General features: G+C 39.7%; 2 protein-coding genes across 10 annotated transcripts; one reads left to right on the top strand and one right to left on the bottom strand.

The window, feature by feature from the left end:
- Window positions 1-3605: 3605 nt before the first annotated feature.
- On the bottom strand, window positions 3606-15711 carry THAP5 (THAP domain containing 5). 5 transcript variants are annotated; one of them, XR_011387361.1, is made up of 6 exons: window positions 15414-15618; window positions 11985-12146; window positions 11048-11240; window positions 9039-10589; window positions 4897-6502; window positions 3606-4493 (listed from the first exon to the last, which is right to left on the bottom strand). XR_011387361.1 is itself a non-coding variant. In XM_002712040.5 (3 exons), exons 1-3 carry the CDS (start codon window positions 15491-15493, stop codon window positions 9687-9689), a joined length of 1176 nt encoding a protein of 391 aa, XP_002712086.2. In that variant the 5' UTR covers window positions 15494-15711; the 3' UTR covers window positions 6855-9686. The 5 variants fall into 5 exon arrangements, 1 of the variants encoding a protein (XP_002712086.2); XR_011387359.1 differs by lacking the exon at window positions 11985-12146 and having other exon boundaries at window positions 4897-7647; window positions 7997-10589; window positions 15414-15711; XR_011387358.1 differs by lacking the exon at window positions 11985-12146 and having other exon boundaries at window positions 4897-7655; window positions 8003-10589; window positions 15414-15711.
- Window positions 15193-20802, top strand: DNAJB9 (DnaJ heat shock protein family (Hsp40) member B9). Of its 5 annotated transcripts, none has more exons than XM_070071135.1 (3): window positions 15193-15415; window positions 17600-17826; window positions 19293-20802. In XM_070071135.1, exons 2-3 carry the CDS (start codon window positions 17610-17612, stop codon window positions 19742-19744), a joined length of 669 nt encoding a protein of 222 aa, XP_069927236.1. In that variant the 5' UTR covers window positions 15193-15415; window positions 17600-17609; the 3' UTR covers window positions 19745-20802. The 5 variants fall into 5 exon arrangements, with proteins under 5 accessions (XP_069927236.1, XP_069927237.1, XP_017198252.1 ...); XM_070071136.1 differs by lacking the exon at window positions 15193-15415 and adding an exon at window positions 15631-15765; XM_017342763.3 differs by lacking the exon at window positions 15193-15415 and adding an exon at window positions 15907-16046.
- Window positions 20803-22940: the final 2138 nt, after the last annotated feature.

Below are 22940 nucleotides of genomic sequence, written 5' to 3'. Positions count from 1 at the left end.
ATATTATGTCTTAAATTGGGTATTGTAATACCTCTAGCTTTGTTATTTAGGTCCAAGATTACTTTTGTTTTGGTGGGTATTTTCCATATGAAACAGGATTTTTTTCTATCTCTTCAAGAATGTCATTGGTATTTTGAAGGACAGTGCATTGAATCTGCAAATTGCTTTGGGTAATATGGTCATTTTAATAGTATTAATTCCTCCAATCCATGAACAAAGAAGGCCTTTGTGTCTTCAATTTCTCACATAAGTGTTTTGTAATTTTCATTGTGGAGGCCTTTCACTTTCTTGGTTAAATTTATTCCTAGGTATTTTATTGTTTTTGTAGTTAGTGTGAGGGAGGATTAGTTTCATGATTTCCTTTTCAACAAGCCATAAAAATACCACTGATCTTCATGCTGCATCCTGAAACTTTACTAATTTATTTAAATTTATTCATTCCAATAGTCTTTTGGTGGAATCTTTATATATATATTTGCAGAATTATATAATTTGCAAACAAAAGAAATATACACTTTATTAATTAATGTAATTTTTCCATCTTATTAAGGGCAACTTTTAATTTTAGGCATTTAAAAATAATTATTATATATTTATATTAAATATTAACCGATGTAGTCTTTTTCAAACATACACAAGCATGTAAAATGTATATACTAATATAGCATCTTTGTGTAGTTATCAGGCAATAAAAATAATTTTAATATTTTCACTAACATTTTAAAATAAATGAAATAAGGGGAATATGTTGAGTTAAACCAATATAAGATATTTTGCTCATTCATGCTAAATTAAATTAAAACATAAGCAGTTAAACATATATAAGAACATTTAAAATGTACCTCATATACATTAGAACACATCAGTTCCAGTTTCTGTCATGAAATATTCATCAAGTTTCCATTTTTGAATGTATGCAATCAAGTCCTCATATCCAATACTGACAAAAATACAAAACTGTATCACAATGCAGATGGGAAGACTAACACTTTAATAAAAGTAACAGCACAGATAAGTGAGGTACAATCATCAGCATGGCCAAAGGCTCTGGGACCCAGAGTAGCCTGGAGGCTGTTGGTATAAGGGTGTTGAGGGAGGCAGAGAGGGCCAAAGAGAATGGGAATCAGAAATAGAATGTCTATTAAGAGAATATATTCTCTCTAGTATGAAAATATAAGAAAATGTTTTCCGATTGTCCAGATGTAGAATTTAGGAAGAGAGGGAATATGTGAATAGATCCACTAGTGATGCAGCAGAACACAGGGACACCATATTTAATCAGCTATCACACACTATTTGTTTATATGCCACAGGGAAGCTATTAAAAATCTAAACCTTGTCACCTTGGAACAAATCATTGATGTATTGCTTACAGGTTAAGGATGAATTGTTCCTTATCCTTAAGGTTTCTCTGAAATTGACTGTGTATGAAGTGAGACTAATATGTTTTTTTTTTTTTTGACAGGCAGAGTTAGACAGTGAGAGACAGAGAGAAAGGTCTTCCTTCCATTGGTTCACCCCCCAAATGGCCGCTATGGTCGGCGCGCTGCACCAACCCGAAGCCAGGAGCCAGCTGCTTCCTCCTGGTCTCCCATGTGGGTGCAGGGCCCAGGCACTTGGGCCATCCTCCACTGCCTTCCAGGGCCACAGCAGAGAGCTGGACTGGAAGAGGAGCAACCGGGACAGAACTGCAGAGAGCTGGACTGGAAGAGGAGCAACTGGGACAGAACTGGCACCCCAACCGGAACTAGAACCTGGAGTGCCGGCACCGCAGGCGGAGGATTAGCCTATTGAGCCGTGGTGCCGGCCAAGTTTCTTTTATTAACACATTAAATATATATATAATATATATCCTCAGGTTATTTATTCATTTAATGATGGGAATAACTTCAATAACTATAGTGTATTTATATTTATAAATAATTCATATTAAAACTTAGCTCATTATATTATCTTCCAAACTACTGTCACTTTTTTTTTTTTTTTTTGACAGGCAGAGTTAGATAGTGAGAGAGAGAGAGAGAGGATTAGCCTAGTGAGCCGCGGCGCTGGCCTCAATTCTGCTCTTTTGAAAACCCTTCTGGAGTTGCACTGAGTTTCTATCCTTGCAATGAAAACAGCTCGAATTCAAAATTCCCTCCTGTTATTCCAGAGCTGCTTTGGTCACTAACTGAAACCTTAGGCAGGTTCAGTGGTAGTGGTGAGAAGGAATTCAGGAACAGAGTCTAAATTAGGGGAGAACATTCCATACTATTACCTTCTTTATTGCCCCAATTCGATTTGTAGATGAGCACATCTAAACACCGACTTAGTTCTTGACATCCAATACCTGATGAGACTCCCTTAGCAATGAGGGTCTCTTATTTGCTGAGAAGGGGGTGAGGAATCCAGACTCAGTTCACAGGGAGGATTTCCTCATCAGCTCCTGGATGTTGAGAGGACTGTGAAAGAATCCTCACATTCTTGTTCATAATCTTAAGTCCTGGCTACTATATAGGAAAGCAGTAGTCAGAAAAGTGAAATTTAAATTCTCTACATTTATATATCTACCTAGCCATCCACTCACCCACCCTCCCTCCTTCACTTTCACATAGCCTTTCTTTTTCATCTACACTTCTCACCCACACGTATTTCCTTCCATACAGATTCTGAGGAATGATCACTATCATTCTTAGGAAGTTCAAAATTTCCTAGACATTTTTAAAAGATTTCTATATGGGGCCAGCGCTGTGGTGTAGCAGGTAAGATGCCACCTACAGTGCGAGCATCCCATATGGGCACCGGTTCAAGTCCCGGCTACTCCACTTGTGACCCAGCTCTCTGCCATGGCCTGGGAAAGCAGTAGAAGATGGCCCAAGTCCTTTGGGCCCTGTACCCACATGGGAAACCCATCAGAAGCTCCTGGCTTCGGGCTGGCTCAGCTCTAGCTGTTTTGGCCATTTGGGGAGTGAACCAAAAGGTAGAGGATCTCTCCCTCTCTCATTGCCTCTGCCTCTCTGTAACTCTGCCTTTCTGATAAATAAATCTTTTAAAAAAGGAATTATTTGACAAATAGAGTGACACACAGTGAAAGACAGACAAAAAATCTTCCATCCACTGGCTCATTTCCCAAATGGTCCCAGTGGCTGGGGCTGGGCCAGGCCAAAGCCAGGAGGCTAGAACTCCATCCAGGTCTCGTAGATGGGTGGCAGATGCTTTACCAAGAAGCTGGATCCGAAGCACAATAGCTGAAACATGAACCAGAATTCTGATATGGGATGCCAACATCACGAGGGGAGGCTTAACCTGCTGGGCCACAATGCTGGTCCCTAGACTTTCTTCTTCCATAAACCAGGTAATCTTTCAGTTTCAGGATGTGTGCTGTAGGAGTAAATCTGTGGCCTATTTTACCTCAGATGACAAACTCAGTTTCACCAGGCAATTGCCCATGTGGATCACGGTTATGGGTTTTCACAGAAACAAATAATTAATAAGAAATGACAAATTTTTTTTCCACTCTGAGGACAGTGACACATTTTGAAGCTTGCATATTTTTAGGCCTAAATGAATGAATGTAGGCATAAGAACACAATTTTTGTTTTTTAGCATAAGACCACTACCGAAAGCAAATTAAATAGTCATTTTAAAGGTTGAAATTTCTATAATCTTTTATAGTTTGCAAAGCACAACTGCATATATGACATTCAATATTTACAACCTCTGATTACAGCACATTTGTATTTCAATAAGGAAGCTGAGTCTTCAGTAAATCAAACAGGCTAAGGTGGGATGTACTCTGTAAAGGTATGTGGGGGAAAAACTTGAGAATGAAACAAAGGTGAATCGCAGATTAAGTACCTGTATTACTCTCATACTGCTGTAATTAACAATTACCATAAAATGAGTGGCTTAACAAAACAATGTTTGTTCTGTAGGTTAGAAGTTGGGTAAGTCTCACAAGACCAAAATCAGTGTTGGCACACTGTGTTCCTTCTGAGAGGCTCTGTTTTCTGCTTATTTAGATTGTTGGCAGCATTCATTTCCTTGCGGTTATAGTTCTTCTTGGCTATAAAATGAGAGTTGTTTCCAGCTTTTAGAGGATACCCGTGTGCCTTAGATGGGATCTCCTACTGCCATCCCTACAACCTGCAATAATCTTGAGTCCTTGCATTGCATCTGGAAAAGGTTCTACACTTTTAAGGACTCTTACAATGGGTCCATCCACATAATCACACAATACTTTTCCATCTTAATTATATCTGCAGACTATCTTTTGCCATGTAAGGTAAGACATAGATCCTGGAGCACAGCCTGTGGACATCTTTGGGGAGGGAGGTGTAATTCTTCTCAAATGTAAGCTCACTGATTTCAAATTAATTAATTTAAGTGTAATCTCCCTTCATTCAACCCTTTCTCCTAAGGGGTCTTAAAATAGAGAAGAATCATAACAAACTGTAAGAATTAAGTCTGTACATAATGACTCCTAGAATTAAATTTCATAAGGCTAACATACCCTTTTGTTTTTTGTTTTTTGTTTTTTTTTAAAGATTTTATTTATTTATTTATTTATTTATTTATTTATTTATTTTTTTGACAGGCAGAGTGGACAGTGAGAGAGACAGACAGAGAGAGAAAGGTCTTCCTTTGCCGTTGGTTCACCCTCCAATGGCCGCCGCTGCAGCCGGCGCACCGCGCTGATCCGATGGCAGGAGCCAGGATCCAGGTGCTTTTCCTGGTCTCCCATGGGGTGCAGGGCCCAAGCACCTGGGCCATCCTCCACTGCACTCCCTGGCCATAGCAGAGAGCTGGCCTGGAAGAGGGGCAACTGGGACAGAATCCGGCGCCCCGACCGGGACTAGAACCCGGTGTGCCGGCGCCGCAAGGTGGAGGATTAGCCTATTGAGCCACGGCGCCGGCCCCCTTTTGTTTTAATCATTTATGTAACTTTCAAACTTTGAAATATTTTAAACATAGGTTAATAAACCAGGTGCATAAATAGATCTTAACATTTTTATTCAGCTACCTCATTTTTCTTTTTAAAAGAAACAAAATATGTATCCTAACTCTCCTTCTTGCCTCCTCAAAGGTCATCATTATTCTAAAATCAGTGTTCATATTTTTTTTTTTTTTTTACTTTTTTACTTATTTGAAAGGGTGGATAGAGAGAGAACGGGAGATACCTCATTTGCCAGTTCACTCCCCAAATGCCTGTAATAGCTGAGACTGGGCAAAGCCAGGAGCCAGGACCTCAATCCCAGTGTCTCTCATGGATGTGTCAGAGATACAATTATCTGAACCATCATCTGCTATCTCCAGGAAGTGCATGAGCAGGGAGCTGGGATTCAAACTTAGGAAATCTGATATGATAGGGACATCACAAGCAGTTTCTTAACCATTAAGCCAAATGGTGTCTCATCTATTTTCTAACTATGCAGGAAAAAAAAAATACATACATATATATATATGATTAGTTATTATTTTATGCATTTAAAATTTTTAATTAAGTAGTATACTATTATCAAACCTTTCTCAACTTAATTTATTCATGTTGATGCATATAGATTTATCATCTTAACAATTCTGTTTTGGATTACAAGGGTGTTTTAGTCAGCTAAGGCTGCCCTAACAAAATATCAAGACTGGGTGGTAGCTTAAACAGAGGCTTGTTGTGTGTGTGAGGTGGAAATGTGAGATCAGGCTGCTGGCACGGTCAGGTTAAAGGTGACAGTTCTCCTGACTTAGAGATGGTTGCTTTCTTGCTATGTCCTCACAGAGAGGAAAGGGCAGTTCTCTGGCATAAAGACACTAATCCTGTATCAGAGCCTCACCCTTATGACTCATTTAGCCTTTCTTACATGATTAAAAGTGCACAATCCAGTCCATAATCAGGGGTTTTGATAACTGTGGATTTTCTCAATGAAGCTTGTGATGAGATCCTCAGCAGGGGCAAATACAAGGGAGGAGCAGGACAGGAGTGTGAAGGAGAACTTAGAATGGAATTATGAACTTACTGAAGAAATACTTGTGGGTCATTTAAGGTTAGTGCTCATGAATTTAGAATGAAGTCTGCTCATTTGTGTCATTTTCTCCAGCTAGTTGCTCTGATCGAGGAACAAAAAAGCCCTTGAGTTCAACCAGGAACGGGTTTCAGGGAAGTGAGATTAACACAGGGATGCATAATGCTGCTGAGATTTTGTAGAATGGCTATTATGGTCCACAGCAGCACAGGAAGGACAGAGGCGAATGGAGAAAGAGGTAGTTGGTTATTCATTATTCATGATCTTTCCCAATATTTTTGGCTTAAAGCAAATATTTTACTCTGTTCACAATTTCATCATTAAGGAATCTGAGCTCAGCTGGTTGGTTGTCTCTAATGCATTTCATGCCATCTTGAGAAGCTGTGACTGGAGGCTGAGTTTCCAACACGGCTTTTTCACTCAAATATCACATTCTTCAGAACTGCTCCACATGGCATGGGCCTTTGTTGCATGAACTTGCGGTAATCACATGTCTCACATGGCACCTAGATTTGCAAATGGGAGTGTTTCAAAGCTCTACTAAGGACTGAATTTGGAATTGGCAGTGCCACTTTTGCAGTATTCTACCTTTCAAAATCATCACAGAACCTTCCCAGAATAAGGGAGAGGAAATAACTCCACCTGTTGACCCAGGACAGCAAGGTCATACTGCAGAAGAGCTTACAGGAACATTCTTCCAGAAAGCTTACAATCTAATTGAAAAGGCAGTCACAGATAGAATCATGACATTAAAAACGTAAGGTAAATGCTGTTCTAGTGTTACAAAGCCAAACACTGTAGGAACACAAAGAAAACAACTGTGACTAGAAAACAAAAAAAAATGAAATTCCACCAAAGTTGAAATATAATTTTTATAGGCTGGTTGAATTTATGAAAGAAAACCAGAGGCAGACACCTGTCTGTTATATTTGGGAAATGCTGAGAAATCTGGTATGGTTAAAACATGGGATGAACAGAATCACAGAGAATCATACAAGGATAATTCAAAAGTTTATGGAAAATAGAATTAAAAAATAAACATATTTTGGTGCAATAATTTTTTAAACCCATGCAAATACATAATGGTAACAAGTTTGGATTTATTTTATAGATACTAGAGAGTATTTTGAGATAGGAAATTAAGTGGTGAGTGGGTGATATAGTTAGAATTATAGTTTAGATAAGAAGCTGACAGCAGAGTCCAGGATGAACTGAAGATTAAAAATTGAAAATATAAGCAGCATTAGCTTACAGGCTACTGTAATGGTCCAGGTAAGAAAGTTGGCCAGATCCTGAAAATATAATTGAAAGCTAACTGGATTAGCTTGAGAACATCTTCAACTGAATATAGATAAGCCATGAACATACCTTGAATACCTATAATTAATTTTAAAGAAACAACTAGATACACAGATACATTTCTGAGGAATCTATAAGCAAACAAAATTATGATGTACACTGTTGAAAACTGACTTGAAACATCACTACTTTATTGTGAGTTACTTTTATCTGTATTATTTAAGTATTAGCAAAATCCAACATGGGAATACTTAAAAATATTATATTAACTCTACTAATTATCTGCACATGTTAAAATTTTTTGTTCTCCCAATGATCACCTAATAGACACCTCTAATCTTTTCATAATTAGCTAATAAACTTTTTTCTTTTTTGACAGGCAGAGTGGACAGTGAGAGAGAGAGACAGAGAGAAAGGTCTTCCTTTGCCATTGATTCACCCTCCAATGGCCGCTACGGCTGGTGCGCTGCAGCCGGCGCACCGTGCTGATCCGAAGGTAAGAGCCAGGTACTTATCCTGGTCTCCCATAGGGTGCAGGGCCCAAGCACTTGGGCCATCCTCCACTGCACTCCCGGGCCATAGCAGAGAGCTGGCCTGGAAGAAGGACAACTGGGACAGAATCCGGCGCCCCGACCGGGACTAGAACCCGGTGTGCCGGCGCCGCTAGGTGGAGGATTAGCCTATTGAGCCACGGCGTCGGCCTAAACTTTCATATAATTAATTTTATTAGTCTGAAGAAACCAAGTGAAATCTAGTAAAAAGAAAAACCATCATGCAGTTAATTAGTATATTATTTGCTCTAATATACTAATCAGAGGCAATATTTATTGAGCACCTCCTATTTTCAAACCATGTTACCTTATTAAATTCTCAAAATCATCCTTCAAGACAGATAATAGTATTTCTAGTTAACAGATGAGAAAACTAAGAATCAGACCGAAAAGAACTTGCTTAACACCACTGGCAGTAACACAATTAATTACATTTATGGCCAATTTTCAGGAAACATATAATCTGTTAAAGACTGTGTTTTCACAATAAAGTTTGCTATTACATTCCTTTTTCTTAAGTTGTATGCCTATAAGCAGTAGTTTTATTTATATAAACATTACCGCTCTCTCCCTATAGTCCTTATCACTTATCTAAAATTTCTTGCTTTTGAATTTTAATGAATTATATATAAGTGGGGAGATACAGTATTAATTATTACTCTATTATTCTGGAATTTAAAATGAGATAGCAGACACTTAAAAAGATATACCTATCAAGAAACAAACTATGAATTCTAAAAAACATATTTTTTAACCAACTTCATTAAAATTTTTGGCTTATAAATATAACCATAAATACAGGATGTTGTTACAATTTTAAATGACTATATTATAATAGTCAGTAACTTACAAGGTACTGAAATACAATATTCTTTCAAGTTTAGTACCTCTCCTAAGAACTGAGCTAATGGGTGGCTCCTTAGTTCAACTAAAATAAAACTATAAAAGTAGTATTATCCATTATATTACAGATTTATAATTTTAGCCAAAAGTCAAAAACACAGATTCAATAAATATTGAGCGGATTCCAACACTTAATCAAGCTCTAATATCTACAATATTAATTTATATTATAGAAAATCTGATAAATGTATCTTAATAGTAAGGGAAGGAACTATAAAGAAATAGACTATTAACAGATCTAGTATTTTACAGTTTAGGGACTGACACTCAAGCTTGAGAAGTAACTTACCCAAGTCATACTATTGTAGAACCAGGACCAATTCCCATACCTGACTTCTACTCTTGGCTCTTTGTTCTCTCTTTATGAGTTAACTTTTTTTTTAAGAGGTATTAAAGGCAGAGTTACAGAGATGCAGAGGCAGAGAGAGAAAGAGGTCTTTCATCCACTGGTTCACTCCCCAGATGGCTGCAACGGCCGGAGCTGCGTCAATCTGAAGCCAGGAGCTTCTTCCAGGTCTCCCATGTGGGTGCAGGGGCCCAAGCACTTGGGCCATCTTCTGCTGCTTGCCCAGGCCATAGCAGAGAGCTGGATCGAAAGTGGAGCAGCCAGGTCTCAAACCGGTGCCCATATGGGATTCCAGCATTGCAGGCGGCGGCTTTACCCACTACGTCACAGTGCCAGCCATGACTATTACATTTATTCACTATATTTTATATTTAATTTGGAAAAACCATCAAGTGATAAAAACTTTTTTCATCCAGCACAGCAACTCTTTTTCTCAAAACTGAGCATTACAAGAATAAGATGCCATTTATAATATCAGAAGACTTTCACTGCTTCATCAGTATTAGAATTTATACAGGAAAAAGTGCACTTTAATATAACTTCTGGTTTGGCTGGAAAAAGCTTATATACAAGTCATAGCTTTAAGCTTCTTTATATCATAGTAACTTCGTATGTTGTGAAATGGTTTTCTATAATCTTGACATTTTCTTCAGATAGCCAGTTTTCCTGTTTTAGCTGCCTTATAAGAGCTTCTAAAGATTTCAATCTTCCTAACATTTGTTGCTCTTGTAGCTCAAGAAGAGTTATCTTTGAATGTAGCTTAGAGACTTTCTGCCAAAGGTGTTCCTTATTCATGTCTTGTCTGCAGTAAGAATGCTCAATCTGTAAAACTTCTGTCCCATAGTCTACATCTTTATATAAGGAGTCCTCAATATCTACGTCTTCCATTTCCATTTCTTTTTGGGCAGGTGTAAAAGAATTAACTGCAAGTTTAGAGTTTTCTGTGGGTACAAAAATGGCAATAACAGATTCTTTATTTGTGTTTAATTCTTCAACTGTTTGATTAATTGTACTGAGTAATAATGGACTTTCCTGTGATTTAATTTCCATGGAATTATTTATGAGGGTTGGATTAGCAAGATGATTGGTAGTTATTTCAAGGACCTCTTGGGTTTCCAAAGGCTGCTGAATACCTTCTGAATTTGAAGTTGTCAAAGTAATAATTGTAGAATTTAGATTCTCAAAAGATGTGTGAAAACCACCTGTATCTGTATTCTGGTTAACTGATGTTTCCAAGATAGATTCTGGATTTTCAGTATCTTGTTTAACTAGATTAAGAGTTGGTAAGTTATTTTGTATGGTTCCTGTTTTTGGAGCTGGTGTGACCAAGGCAAATGAATCAAGCAGTTCTGCACGTTTAGGCAGCATACCTGTGTCCATATTTTTGTTTGCCACATTTGATGCAAAGGATTCTTCTGGCTTGGCCTTTAGGTATACTTCCTTCTCATTTTCTAATTTTTTTTTCTGAGATTTTTTTTTGAAAGGATCTTTTCCCTAGAAAATAATATTTCAAATTCTAAAAAAAGTTTTCCTTATAGACTTATTTTCTTACTAGTTAGTGCTATTTAACTATAACTTTAGTAGTATACTGGTCAAGCAAACTCATTCAGTTAACAAAATGTTTTAAGGATATAACAACTTTAATATACCCTAAAGTTTTTTCTTAAAAAGGCATGAAGCCTATTCAATATGTGAAACATTTCAGATTCTTCAAAAGACCAGAAAAAAGTTAATAAGTAAGTTAATAAATTTTATATGTTGTATCTTGCTTTTCTTAAACTGTACTTCATGACAGTTTAATTTTTTTAAAAAAAAATCACTTTACATAAATTAGTGTTCCCTATTAAATAGTTATCTTTCCTTCTCAATTTCTCTTCTCTACCTGATCACCTGCCACTCTGCAATTTGCAACCTGGCTCGAACATTAGGGTCCCTCATCCCCACTCCAATACCTCGTTGTCTTCCGGCAAGGAAAATATTGTTGGAACTGCAGTCTGTTTCAGATATCGAATACCCCATCTGATGTCAAGAGAGTCTGGTGTAAAGTGGTCACTACACAGGAACTGGTATTTACTGGGAACCCACGAATCTCGTTTCATATTCTTTAACCACTTTTCAAGTCTGTCTTTGTCATGTAAAGGAAACCTAAAATTAAAAAATAAAAAAGAATGAAGATGAAAACTTCGTTGTATTTTTACAATCTGTCAGATGCGAGGACTACACATTTAGGTAACTTACACATTAAGTCCTGCAAAAACAAGGCAATCATCTCTACCAAAACAGAAAATCTTCATGAAAACTACCACATTCTCTCTGCAATAAGAGGACTAAGAAACGATACACAGCCGCTGCTATTGTCTGCGAACTGCTTGTAAATATAATTCAATGTCCCTTCAAGTGAATTGTATGTGTTTCATCCTACCATTGGTAAAAATCTTTTAATATTTTCTATGAATTATGTTCCACTTTTACATTGTTGTAGTTTGTCTAGAACTAGGAAAGAGCTTTGTATGAACTACAAATTCCCAAGGTACAGCAGGTTAAGCTGCTCCCTGGGACACTGTATTCCATACTGGTGTGCTGGTTCTAGTCCCCACTACTCAGTTTCCAATTCACCTTCTTGCTAACACATCTATAAAGACAGCAGATGGTAGCCTGTCTCTCCCCTCCTTTCCTCTCTTTCCCACCTCCCCCTGTCACTCTGCCTTTCAAATATATAATTTCTTAAAAAGGAGTTTGAATCTTAACACTACCTTAAATTATAAACAGCACACCATTTGACTTGCAGTATTAGTAAAACACATTTGGATAGGAATTTGCCATTTTTTAGAGATACCTATTTATTTGAAAGGCAAAGAATGACAGATGAGAAAGCGAGAGATCTTCTACCTGCTTGTTCACTTCCCAAATGCCCTTTTTGCAAAAACCAGGGCTACGCCAAGCTGAAGTCAGGATCCTGGAACTTCATCTAGGTCTCCCACATGGGTGGCTGGAACCCAAGCACTTGGAGCATCTTCTGTCGCCTTCCCAGGAGCATTAACAGGAGGCTGGCTGTAAGCAGAGCTGTCAGAACTTGAAGTAGCACTCCGATATGGGATGCTGGCACCATAAGCAGTGGTTTAATCCACTGTGCCATGCGGCTCTTTTCATCTTAATATTTTTTTTTCTTGCCCTGGGATCCTGGAGGACATTTTCCAGTATATGCTTTCTTTACTATTCATAACCATCATCATTTGCTAATAGTTCCAGCAGCACTGATTTGAGATATCCACAATGTTGATTAAAGAAAATTGTGCATTACAGTGCCTTTGGAGCGAGAGAAAGAACTGATTTGGGGTGATATACCTCACTCCAATGCTGTTCCGTCATCTGGAAGTGTGCCTCATCACTGTTGTCATCGTCCTCATATCTATCCCAGAGGGTTATTATAAAGGGGGAAAAAAGAATATGCAAAGTCGCTGGCAGTTTATCAGCGTGGATGCAGTCAATTAAAGGCAGCCATTTAATCCTGAATAAATGTTCTTATAAAATGGCATTCTTGAAAGTCAACACTCTCAGATCCACATCCATTAGGACACGTCAAATACAGCTTTGTTCAATAGCTGGATCTGAACAGCTCTTTCCCCAGGAGGGGCAGTGCAGTGTGAAGTGCAGAGCAACAGCTCTAGTGGTGACAGGTGGGGCTCTAACCCCAGCCCGCCCCTCACAACCAAGTGACCTCTGACTTTCCACTTGACTTACCTATGGGGAAGTTTCAACATCTGTCAAACAGCAATAACGGTAATTTCCTTCTCACTGAGCTTCTGTGAGGATTCAATGAGCTGACAGGTGCACCTGACACTCAGCAAATACTATTCTAAATTAGCTTTATTTACTTGCTAGCTGTATTTTGAAGAAAAACCAAAAAATTTAATAATAGTCATTCACTTGATACACATGCTAAAATACTGCTGTAGGACAATGATTGTTTAACAAAACAGATATTTTCAAGAAAAAGACTGCTATAGTACAAAAGGTTGATTTCCTTATTCAGAAACAACTAGGAAAACCTCTATATTTTGAAATGCTATCACTTTGAGAGGTCTTTTTGATAGAAGTACTTCTATTTTAAACAATAATAACTTCTTTTATTTCTTTCTCATTTGTGCTGTGTGATTTCCTTCATATGTCACGTAAGCCTTACAACATATTAATGCTTTTTAAACAAGAAGCTGTCAATTCAAACAAATGGGGTAGCTGAATAAAACTAACCCTCACAAAACTACAAATATTCCATTTTCTTTTCTGGCATCAGCCTCAATTCTACTCAAATGCAATGTGGGAAGGCCAAAATTCAAGTTCTGAAAGAGGAACTCTTATGGAGGAAAAGAATGAAACATGTTTAAAAAGGACAGATTCAGACACTTTAAATGAAATAAATAGAATAGGAAGAGAAAGACTCACTCCGTATTCTGTTCCTGACATGGTGATAACCCATATGCAGAGACATATACATATGTCTCTAATGTATTGCAATGTGTTTTGTAGGCAACCTAGATTAATGGAAGAATGTGACAGCAAATCTTTCCCACCAGTTTCAGTAAGTTAAAGTATATTAAACAGCTGACGGTGGTTTGTATTTAATTTGATGATTTTTCAAGAATATAGTCCAGGACACAAACTACATATTAACTTCCTGTTTTTTAACAAACAGTAAGAATATAAAGTTTCTCATGGAAAAGATAGCTATGACACATCTCCCTCACCTTCTTCCCAATCATTTTGTTTACTTTGGAGCAGCATGATTTTTCCTCCTAAGTTTTGATAATTTTATAAAATGGCAGGGATATTCTGGGTACTTTGTAGGCAATAATTTTTAACCATGAGATTCTTATCTGGAAAAATCAATTATCTACCTTTGGAAGCTATGACCATAAAAACAATATTCAAACATGTTTTGAAAACATGTTAGCATGTAAGGGTGACAGGCATAAACAGAAAAGGCATTTATAAGGCAAAAAGAATTTTCTTTTTGGAGGACCTGAATTTTTTTAGTTAACAGGTGTAACTCCTGTTACACCTAAAATGTAAATATGCCCTTTACAATTCATTTTTTATGTAAGTTCACATTTAAAGATGTTATTTGCAAATTATTCCTATTGCACCTATATGCTGAGTTATCAAGCCATTAAAAATATATCTTGTGACCACCATTCTAACTGGATTACATGGTTTTCTCAACATGTCAATCATCTGGAAAATGTTTAGTAACAACTTACTATCTTTATATTGGTTCAATTTGGTAATTTTGTTTTACTGTCTTATGTAATCCCCCCCAAGCATAAGATAATCACAGTGAAACTGGACAATGCATGTATCTATTTACCACATTCCCAAGTCCATATAGATTGATACTACAGCCTGCTACAGTGTTAGCATGAGCAATTCAGTTTTCTGAAAGTTTGATACTGTTAGGGGAATAAAACTAATTCAACTTTTATTTTGGGGATTACATATGGAATTTTAAAATAAATTCTACTTTCACTAAATTCACGTTTTTAGGACAAGCATCTTCAGAATTTATTGTCATTCCTTCTTAAAAAAACTGTTGAGAAGCCTATGCAATCCAATTAGAAGGATGGTTTGGTAACTTAGCATATAGGCACAACAGAAATAAGTTGCAAACAACAATGATGAATTTAAACAACCACGGGCAAATAAACCTGGGAAGTATGGGGCTAAACAAATTTCAACGTGGTTTTCTGCTACAAACCTTCTCAGACTAGAAGACACCATCATAGCAGCATTTCTCTATCAGCTGGACCCTGGCTTAGATATTTCTCTGCCAACACCTCTTCTGCATCTTAGACAAGATCCTCACTAGAGACAGCCCAGGACGTACTGCCGTGCAGAGGGATGGAAGCAGCTGACAGTCATTAATGAATCAGGGCTTCGGGTCTAGTCACTCTCTCACAAAATAACCGGTGAAAACCGGGAGAAAGTAAGAAGCAGGGTTAGAGCTAAATAAATTATTTTTAACCCCCAAAGAGGAAGCGAGATATTTAAAATGAGTTCGTTCTCCTCTGTGTCAGCCCTGTGACTCGCACAGGTGCCTCTCGCACCAGGCATGATTGACGCGCTACTGACAGCTCCACTTCACGGGTGACAGCGGAAGCGCCCGGCTACAAAGCAGTGCCACCAGGATCTGAAACCACTGCAACCGGCTCCTCACTGCAAACACGGCTTCCCTGTGCTGAGCGAGCACACAGGAGACACCCGAACCCTGGCGAAAAGCCACAGGACCTTGAAGCGGACGCCGCTGCTCCCGGGACAACTTACGGGTAAAAACTCAGCTTCCGGTCTTTATCGTTCCGTCCCCGGCGATTCTTGCAGCAAACCGCAGCGCAGTAGCGCGGCATCGCTCGGCTGACTGAGAACCCGGGAGATCGGGCGGGCGGGCGGGCGAGGCGGCACGACCCGGCACTCCGAGACTAAGTCGAAGGAGCCCCTGCCGTCCAGGCCTACCGAGCCACTGCGCCTGCGCGGAGACCCTGTCATGGGAAAGCCGCAGCTACGGTCCACTCACTTCCGTCAGGGTTCAGCACCGCCCCCTTGGGGGCGGGGGAGGAAGTGACGCACGGCCTGATCGGCAACAACAGTTTTCCACGTGCGCGTAGCGCGCCGTGGTCAGGTGGGTAGGCAGCAGCCAATGAGGAAGCGTTTCGTGTAGGTCCTCTCCAGAGGTGGTGGCGCCAGCAACGGCTGCCCGCCAGAGAGGAGCGGGTAGCGAGAGGACGCGGCCGCGGCTGCTGAGGGAGCGCGAGGCCCGGGTGCCAGCGGCCGTGGGGAGGGTGCCGGCTCCCGGAGGTCGCGGAGGCCGCGGTGAGGGGCTGGGCCCCCCGAAGCCGAACGGAGCCGGTGGTCAGCTTCGCCTGCGCCTCCGCTCTGTGGAAGAGCAGCGGCCGTCGGAGGGTGCGGGTGAGGGACGAGGCCGGGGTCGCGGGGGAAGGGGGGGATTGGAGCGTCCCGGGGGCCCTGGCCTGTTTTTTGTTTTTTTGTTTTTGTTTTTGTTTTTGTTTTGTTTTTTGTTTTTTGTTTTTTTTGGTGGGGAGACTGGGCCTCGGTGGCCGCCCAGGGCTTCGGCTTGCGTGTTCTTGACGGGAGGCAGAGAACGGAGATGGCGAGGCACAGAATAGTGCGTTTGGTGTTAGGGCTCTGCTGGTTAGCTTTCTAGGGCTTCGGGGCAGCCCCGACGCCGGGGCCTGGACGGACCGGGCGGGTGTCGGTCTCCTTGGGACGAAGGTGGGCCCGGCAGTCCCGGCCGCTCGGCTGGCCGATCCGTCGTAGGGGGAGAGATCGGTGTAAGGCGCCTTGGGCTCCCCGCCGCCAACGGCGGAACACGGCTTCCCAAAGCAGCAAGGTGCCCCTGTGTGTCCGTGTGAGTCCCGGCCGGCCGGCCGCCGGCCACGCTCCGTTCGTGTTCTTTAAACCCGAGGTTGTACTTGGTCCCCGTGACGATGAGTAACTCTGGCAAAAAGGAATGCACCTGCTAATTGAGCTCGGAAGAGGCCTCAGGAGAGGAAGGCAGGCAGTTTCCACTCACCAGAGTGCCTTTTCGTCAGCCTTGTTGTGTCATCATAGGTTATTAGGGAAGGGCCCTGGTGGCACAGTCGTTCAAAAACAGCCACCTGGCTTTGTCGCGTAAGTCATTGGGTAGATACAGGACCGTGAAATGTAAGGTAAAACGCCTTGAGTGGCTTCAGGGTAAGCGGAGTATTTTAATCTCTGAGAAGTTAAAGAAAAAAAAAAAAAACTTAGCCTAAAATACTCGACTGTCAAAATTTTTTTTTCTGACAGCCTTAGCAGAAATCTTCAATTTTATTCATTACGACTTTTGAACAGAACTTGCTTAACTCTGCATCTTTGTTAAACATTTGGGGGAAACGTGTTGCAGTATACTGTCAGTATCTGTATTATGCTGTTTAGATTCTCTGCTTGTAGTGCTTAACTTCCCTGATAGAGCGAAGCCTGGATTGTTGCCTTTTTGGGGAGGAGCAAAGATTAGTCATTTAGACATTTTGGGTTATTTACCTTGATAATTAAATATATTATTACCCCCTCAGAAAGTGACTTCTTGAAGATTGAAACCCTTTAAAATGTTTAGGTCTTTTACCTTTTTAACAACAATTCTTGCATATGGTGCATCTTCAATATTCACTGATAAAAATTTGATAAATTAGATATCAGAATGCCATGCCTTCTTCATGTATGGCCAGGGCGTTAGTGAAAAGCTGAAGCCAAGAGAGTTTTCTTAACTTGACTAAATTCTGATTGCTCAAAAGATTAGGTGGCCTTCAGAGTTACAAAGCCTATGTAAATGAAGTAACAGGAACAGGTGTAAGATACTAAGTTTAATTTTTTAATACTACATTATATTTACTTTGTATTCTGAAGATTCTTTTTTTTAAAGGAAAAAGTATTAAGATTAGCTTCGTGGGTAACCAATTTTTTCTTTTCCTTTTTAGGATTTGAGAGATGGCTACTCCCCAGTCAGTTTTCACCTTTGCAATCTGTATTTTGATGATAACAGAACTAATTCTGGCCTCGAAAAGCTACTATGATATCTTAGGTGTGCCAAAGTCAGCATCAGAGCGCCAGATCAAGAAGGCCTTTCACAAATTGGCCATGAAGTACCACCCTGACAAAAACAAGAGTCCTGATGCTGAAGCAAAGTTCAGAGAGATTGCAGAAGGTAAGTAAATGACTCGGGGGTCTTGTAGGCATTAGATAGTAATAACAGTGATAGCTAAGAACTGTCTGTGTATTTGAAGGTTTTGTGGAGATAGAGAGCACGTGGGACTTAGATGTAATGAGATTCTCTGGAGTTTTTTTTTTTTTTAATATAACTTTTATGCCTGAGTGAATGAATGATAGTTAATAGTTTTATTGACATACAGATCTAAAAATGTTGAAAAATGTCTTATTCTATTATTTTAAAGATTGCTTTTTGTATGTGAAAGGAATTTTTTTTAACTTTTATTTAATATAAATTTCCAAAGTACAGCTTATGGATTACAATGGCTTCCCCCCCATAACTTCCCTCCTAACTGCAACCCTCCCCTTTCCCGCTCCCTCTCCCCTTCCATTCACATCAAGATTCATTTTCAATTCTCTTTATGTACAGAAGATCAGTTTAGCATATATTAAGTAAAGATTTCAACAGTTTGCACCCACATAAAAACATAAAGTGAAAAATACTGTTTGAGTACTAGTTATAGCATTAAATCACAATGTATAGCACATTAAGGACAGAGATCCTACATGAGGAGTAAGTGCACAGTGACTCCTATTGTTGACTTAACAATTTGACACTCTTGTTTATGGCATCAGTAATCACCCTAGGCTCTTGTCATGAGTCGCCAAGGCTATGGAAGCCTTTTGAGTTCACCGACTCTGATCATATTTAGACAAGGTCGTAGTCAAAGTGGAAGTTCTCTCCTCCCTTCAGAGAAAGGTACCTCCTTCTTTGATGACTTGTTCGTGAAAGGAATTTTACCTGCCCCAAATCCTTGTCAAATAATGTATGAAACACATGTTACACTAAGTATGTAGATTAAATATAAAACAATTAAAATATGCTCAAACACCTTATTGCTTTTTATTCATTTGATCTGCATTTCACAGCTGCATGGTCTGTGAAGGAAAAGTATGAAACAGATTTTCACTTGAAACTAGTTCTAAAGCGAACTGCTTGTCCAGAGCATTTAGTAATTGATGGGTGTAGGTAACTGAGTAAGGAGCTGGAATTAAATTTCAACTAGTAAGGAAGTAAAACATCTGAAATTCTATTAATTGGTTACATTTGATAATTTAGTTCTTTAAGAAAATAATGATTTTATACAGATGATACAAAGACTGAAGAATTCCATTTGTTGCCCACATACATACAATATATGCAGCAGTGCTAGCTTTTATTTAACAACAATTTGTTGGATATTTAACTACAGGTGGCATTGAGCTAACTGTTGATAACACAGCAGACAACATGACAAAGTCCCCAACTTATAACTTTCATTTTAATATCCTATGTATGTAGCGTTTTGCTTTTATTTACGATGTGAAATCCTTTCCTATGGACTTGAATTCACTTATTTGAAGAGGTTTGAATAAATGTAATTTTGAATATTTTAGTTACTAAAGCATTTTTATCTTTTTCAGCTTATGAAACACTCTCAGATGCTAATAGGCGAAAAGAGTATGATACAGTTGGACACACTGCTTTCACTAATGGTAAAGGACAGAGAGGTAGTGGAAGTCCTTTTGAGCAATCATTTAACTTCAATTTTGATGACTTATTTAAAGACTTCAGTTTCTTTGGTCAAAACCAAAACACTCAGTCCAAGAAGCATTTTGAAAATCACTTCCAGACACACCAGGATGGTTCCAGTAGACAAAGGCATCATTTCCAGGAGTTTTCTTTCGGAGGTGGACTGTTTGATGACATGTTTGAAGATATGGAGAAAATGTTTTCTTTTAGTGGCTTTGACACCACAAATCAGCACACAGTACAGACTGAAAATAGATTCCATGGATCTAGCAAGCACTGCAGGACTGTCACTCAACGAAGAGGAAATATGGTTACCACATACACTGACTGTTCAGGACAGTAGTTTGTTGTTTTTCTGTTTTCATTAAATTCAACTAGTTGACTCCTCCTCAGTGTCTTTGAGGCAAAGCAGTTTTCTGTGAACTATTTTTGACAAGTGCATGATTTCACTTAATTTAAGCAATTTGATATGGTGGTTAAATGTATTTAAATTGTTTTTGACAAATTCAACATTCAGCAGTAGATAAAATCTAATTATTAATTTCGCTAATTAGGAAACTTTCTTTCTAAAAAGAGTTCTGCCTGGTCCTTTTTTTCTACATACTCTTGGGCTCACTAATGTGGCCAGTTTTATTACCAAAAAAAAAGAATTGAGTTTGCCTAATAACATTAGACTAAACTTTGAGAGTTACTGTACATTTAAATTGTGTGAACTTGAATGATTTTTGCAGTGAAACCTTTGCTAATTTTAAATTGCATGCTCTGTAGCATCTGTGACGTGAGTTGCTAAACATACATGGAACTGTATAATTGTGTCAGCAAAGGAAAGCAGTATCTTGGTTAATTGCCAATGAAAGCTTTAGAAAGGGAAGGTTTGTTGTTTACCACAGAACCATGCCTTTCTGTAGTAAAACTGAGGTAAAGTGACTGTATAGCTCGTTGTCATTTAGGCTGAGAAAAGTTGCAAACTTATGAAATATTGCCGAGAGACAGTTATGTGTTTGGTCCCTGGCTAATGATTTTATAATGTTGAAATCATGGCAACTTAGACACCTTTTCACATTTCTTTCTTAGTTGTTGGCATTCTAGGTCTTAATTTGAATTTATGTGTTTTGTGTGTGTGTGTAGTTCCTCTACTTTGCACTTGTCTTTATCTAGAGATTGACTAATACCTCATTCTGTTTGTAAAACCAGCCAGTAATTTCTGTGCAACCTTATTATGTGCAATATTTTTAAATCCTAAAAAAAGTGTGCTTTAGTTTTCAGATAGACTTATTTCTTTAGTTCTGCACTTTCCACATTATACTCCATTTGAGTATTAATCCTATGGATACATATTAAAACTAGTAAATGTCGCATACAGCATTGTGTGTGAGAGAAATATAAACATTTACAACCTGATAGTCTCTCTTGTCATTTTATTGTTAAAAGTTTATAATGCAGTTCTGGAGGAATGGATGGTATGTGAGCCGTGGGGCATGTGCTGATCATGGGCAGTATTCCCAAACTTGTGACTTTCCTGAAAACGCTGATAGAACAGCATTAATGGTATCTGATAATTTCCATTGCTGTCTTAATGCTCCCTCCCTCACAAATTGTGGAGCTTGGAGATTTTGTTACAATTTTGGTGTTTGCTTGCCAGGTGCAAGTTTTTTTTTGTTTTTTTTTTTGTTTTGTTTTGTTTTTTTTTTTTTTTTTTGACAGGCAGAGTGGACAGTGAGAGAGACAGAGAGAAAAGTCTTCCTTTGCTGTTGGTTCACCCTCCAATGGCCGCTGCGGCCCACGCGCTGCGGCCAGCGCACCGCGCCGATCCGATGGCAGGAGCCAGGAGCCAGGTGCTTTTCCTGGTCTCCCATGGGGTGCACGGCCCAAGCACCTCGGCCATCCTCCACTGCACTCCCTGGCCACAGCAGAGAGCTGGCCTGGAGGAGGAGCAACCGGGACAGAATCCAGCGCCCCGACCGGGACTAGAACCCGGTGTGCCGGCGCCGCTAGGCGGAGGATTAGCCTAGTGAGCCGCGGCGCCGGCCAGGTGCAAGTGTTTTGTCCTCAGTTCTTTCCTCTTTAGGTCTGGTTGGGGATAGTGGAAACATTGCATAAAGCTTTGTTAGTCATCTTTAATTTGAAAACTTAGGAAAGTGAATTTATTTGCGTGTTTTTCTTGTTTGGGAGTTATATTTAGTGCTTTTGTTTGACAATAATAGCTATAACTTGAATTTAGGGCTGAAAATGATCTGTAGTCTTAAACAAATGAGGTCCTCCACCCCCCAAAATGTGTAATTTTATAATCAGGTTTAACTTTAAGGATGCATTTTTGTATTTGCATGTGTTCTTTTTCCTCCAGGGCTTGATTATCTTCCTTGCTTTCCCTATTCTAAACATTTATTGGGATTTTTTTTTTCTGATCTTTTTGGCAATTTACATACTTGGACTCTGAATCATACAGATATAAGATACAAAGTAAATATCAAGAAAGATTCTTAGATAATCTGTCATTACATATATCTATGAGTCGTTTGGTATATAAGCAACTGGAAAATTACACCTCTAGTCAACAGAGAAGCTTCCCCAGTAACTTGAAAATTTTCCCTTTTATGATTCATACAGATTGAATATACAAAGTTAGAAAGTGAGAAACTTACACTTGGAAGAAATGATCAGTGAAGCAGTTTAGCCTACATACGCTATGCAAATGACTACCTAAGTCTCACTGGTTCACTACCCCAAGGCTGGGCCAGGCTGAAGCTAGGAGCCTCCCATGTGGGTGCAAGGGCTTTCCCAGATGCATTTGCAGGGAGCTGGATTGGAAACAGCAGCTGGGACTCAACCCTTACTCGGATAGGGGATGCTGATATAACAGGTAGTGGCTTATCCTGAAGTACCACAACACCTGCCCCCATCCGCCATGTGCTGGTGCAGCCCCCAAAGGCCCATAATGGCCAGAGCACCAAAGCCAAGAGGCGGGAGGGAAATCTTGGATCCCAGGTGGGTGGCGGGGGTCATCACCTCCTTCATGAGAAGGGGATGGGGATGAGGCAGCATCAGCAGGAGGCTAGAACAGAAAACTAAGCAGGGACAACAGAAAACTAAGCAGGGACTTCAACAAGGTGCTCAAGAGGCAATTTAACCATTTCCTGGAAGGCCCTCTCCAGTGACTCCCACCCTTAGCTTGTGGTTCCTGTGCCCACTCTAACTACAAATCTGCTCCACTTAAAGATCAGCTCACTCCATTAAGGAGTTCCAGGTGGAGTGGCCGGGTTTGATTTCTACCTACTTCAACCAACCCAGTGTCTGCCCCCAGCTCCTGGATTCTACAGCAGAACTGTCTGTGGGCTTGGGGCTAGGATTGCTGGCAACTCTCCCAATGGGGACCTTAATGTCCAAGGCAGTAAGAAGCAGTATTGAAAGAAGGATTGTCTTGGGGCTGGCACTGTGGCATAGCGGGTAAAGCTGTTGCCTGCAGTGCCAGCATCCCATTTGGGCGCTGGTTCGAGTCCCGGCTGTTCCACTTCCAATCCAACTCTCTGCTATGGCCTGGG

This window comes from Oryctolagus cuniculus, chromosome 3 (assembly GCF_964237555.1).
Source record: "Oryctolagus cuniculus chromosome 3, mOryCun1.1, whole genome shotgun sequence".
Lineage (NCBI taxonomy): Eukaryota > Metazoa > Chordata > Mammalia > Lagomorpha > Leporidae > Oryctolagus > Oryctolagus cuniculus.
This window is presented reverse-complemented; position numbering and strand designations above follow the sequence as displayed.

Excerpts from the sequence above, each read along its gene's own strand:
- DNAJB9 (XM_070071135.1), top strand. The coding sequence starts at position 17,610 with ATGGCTACTCCCCAGTCAGTTTTCACCTTTGCAATCTGTATTTTGATG. Across the intron at positions 17,827-19,292 it reads GTTCAGAGAGATTGCAGAAG|CTTATGAAACACTCTCAGAT; the intron begins GTAAGTAAATGA and ends TATCTTTTTCAG.
- THAP5 (XM_002712040.5), bottom strand. The coding sequence starts at position 15,493 with ATGCCGCGCTACTGCGCTGCGGTTTGCTGCAAGAATCGCCGGGGACGG. Across the intron at positions 11,241-15,413 it reads CGGAAGCTGAGTTTTTACCC|GTTTCCTTTACATGACAAAG; the intron begins GTAAGTTGTCCC and ends TTTTAATTTTAG. Across the intron at positions 10,590-11,047 it reads CCTTGCCGGAAGACAACGAG|GGAAAAGATCCTTTCAAAAA; the intron begins GTATTGGAGTGG and ends ATTATTTTCTAG.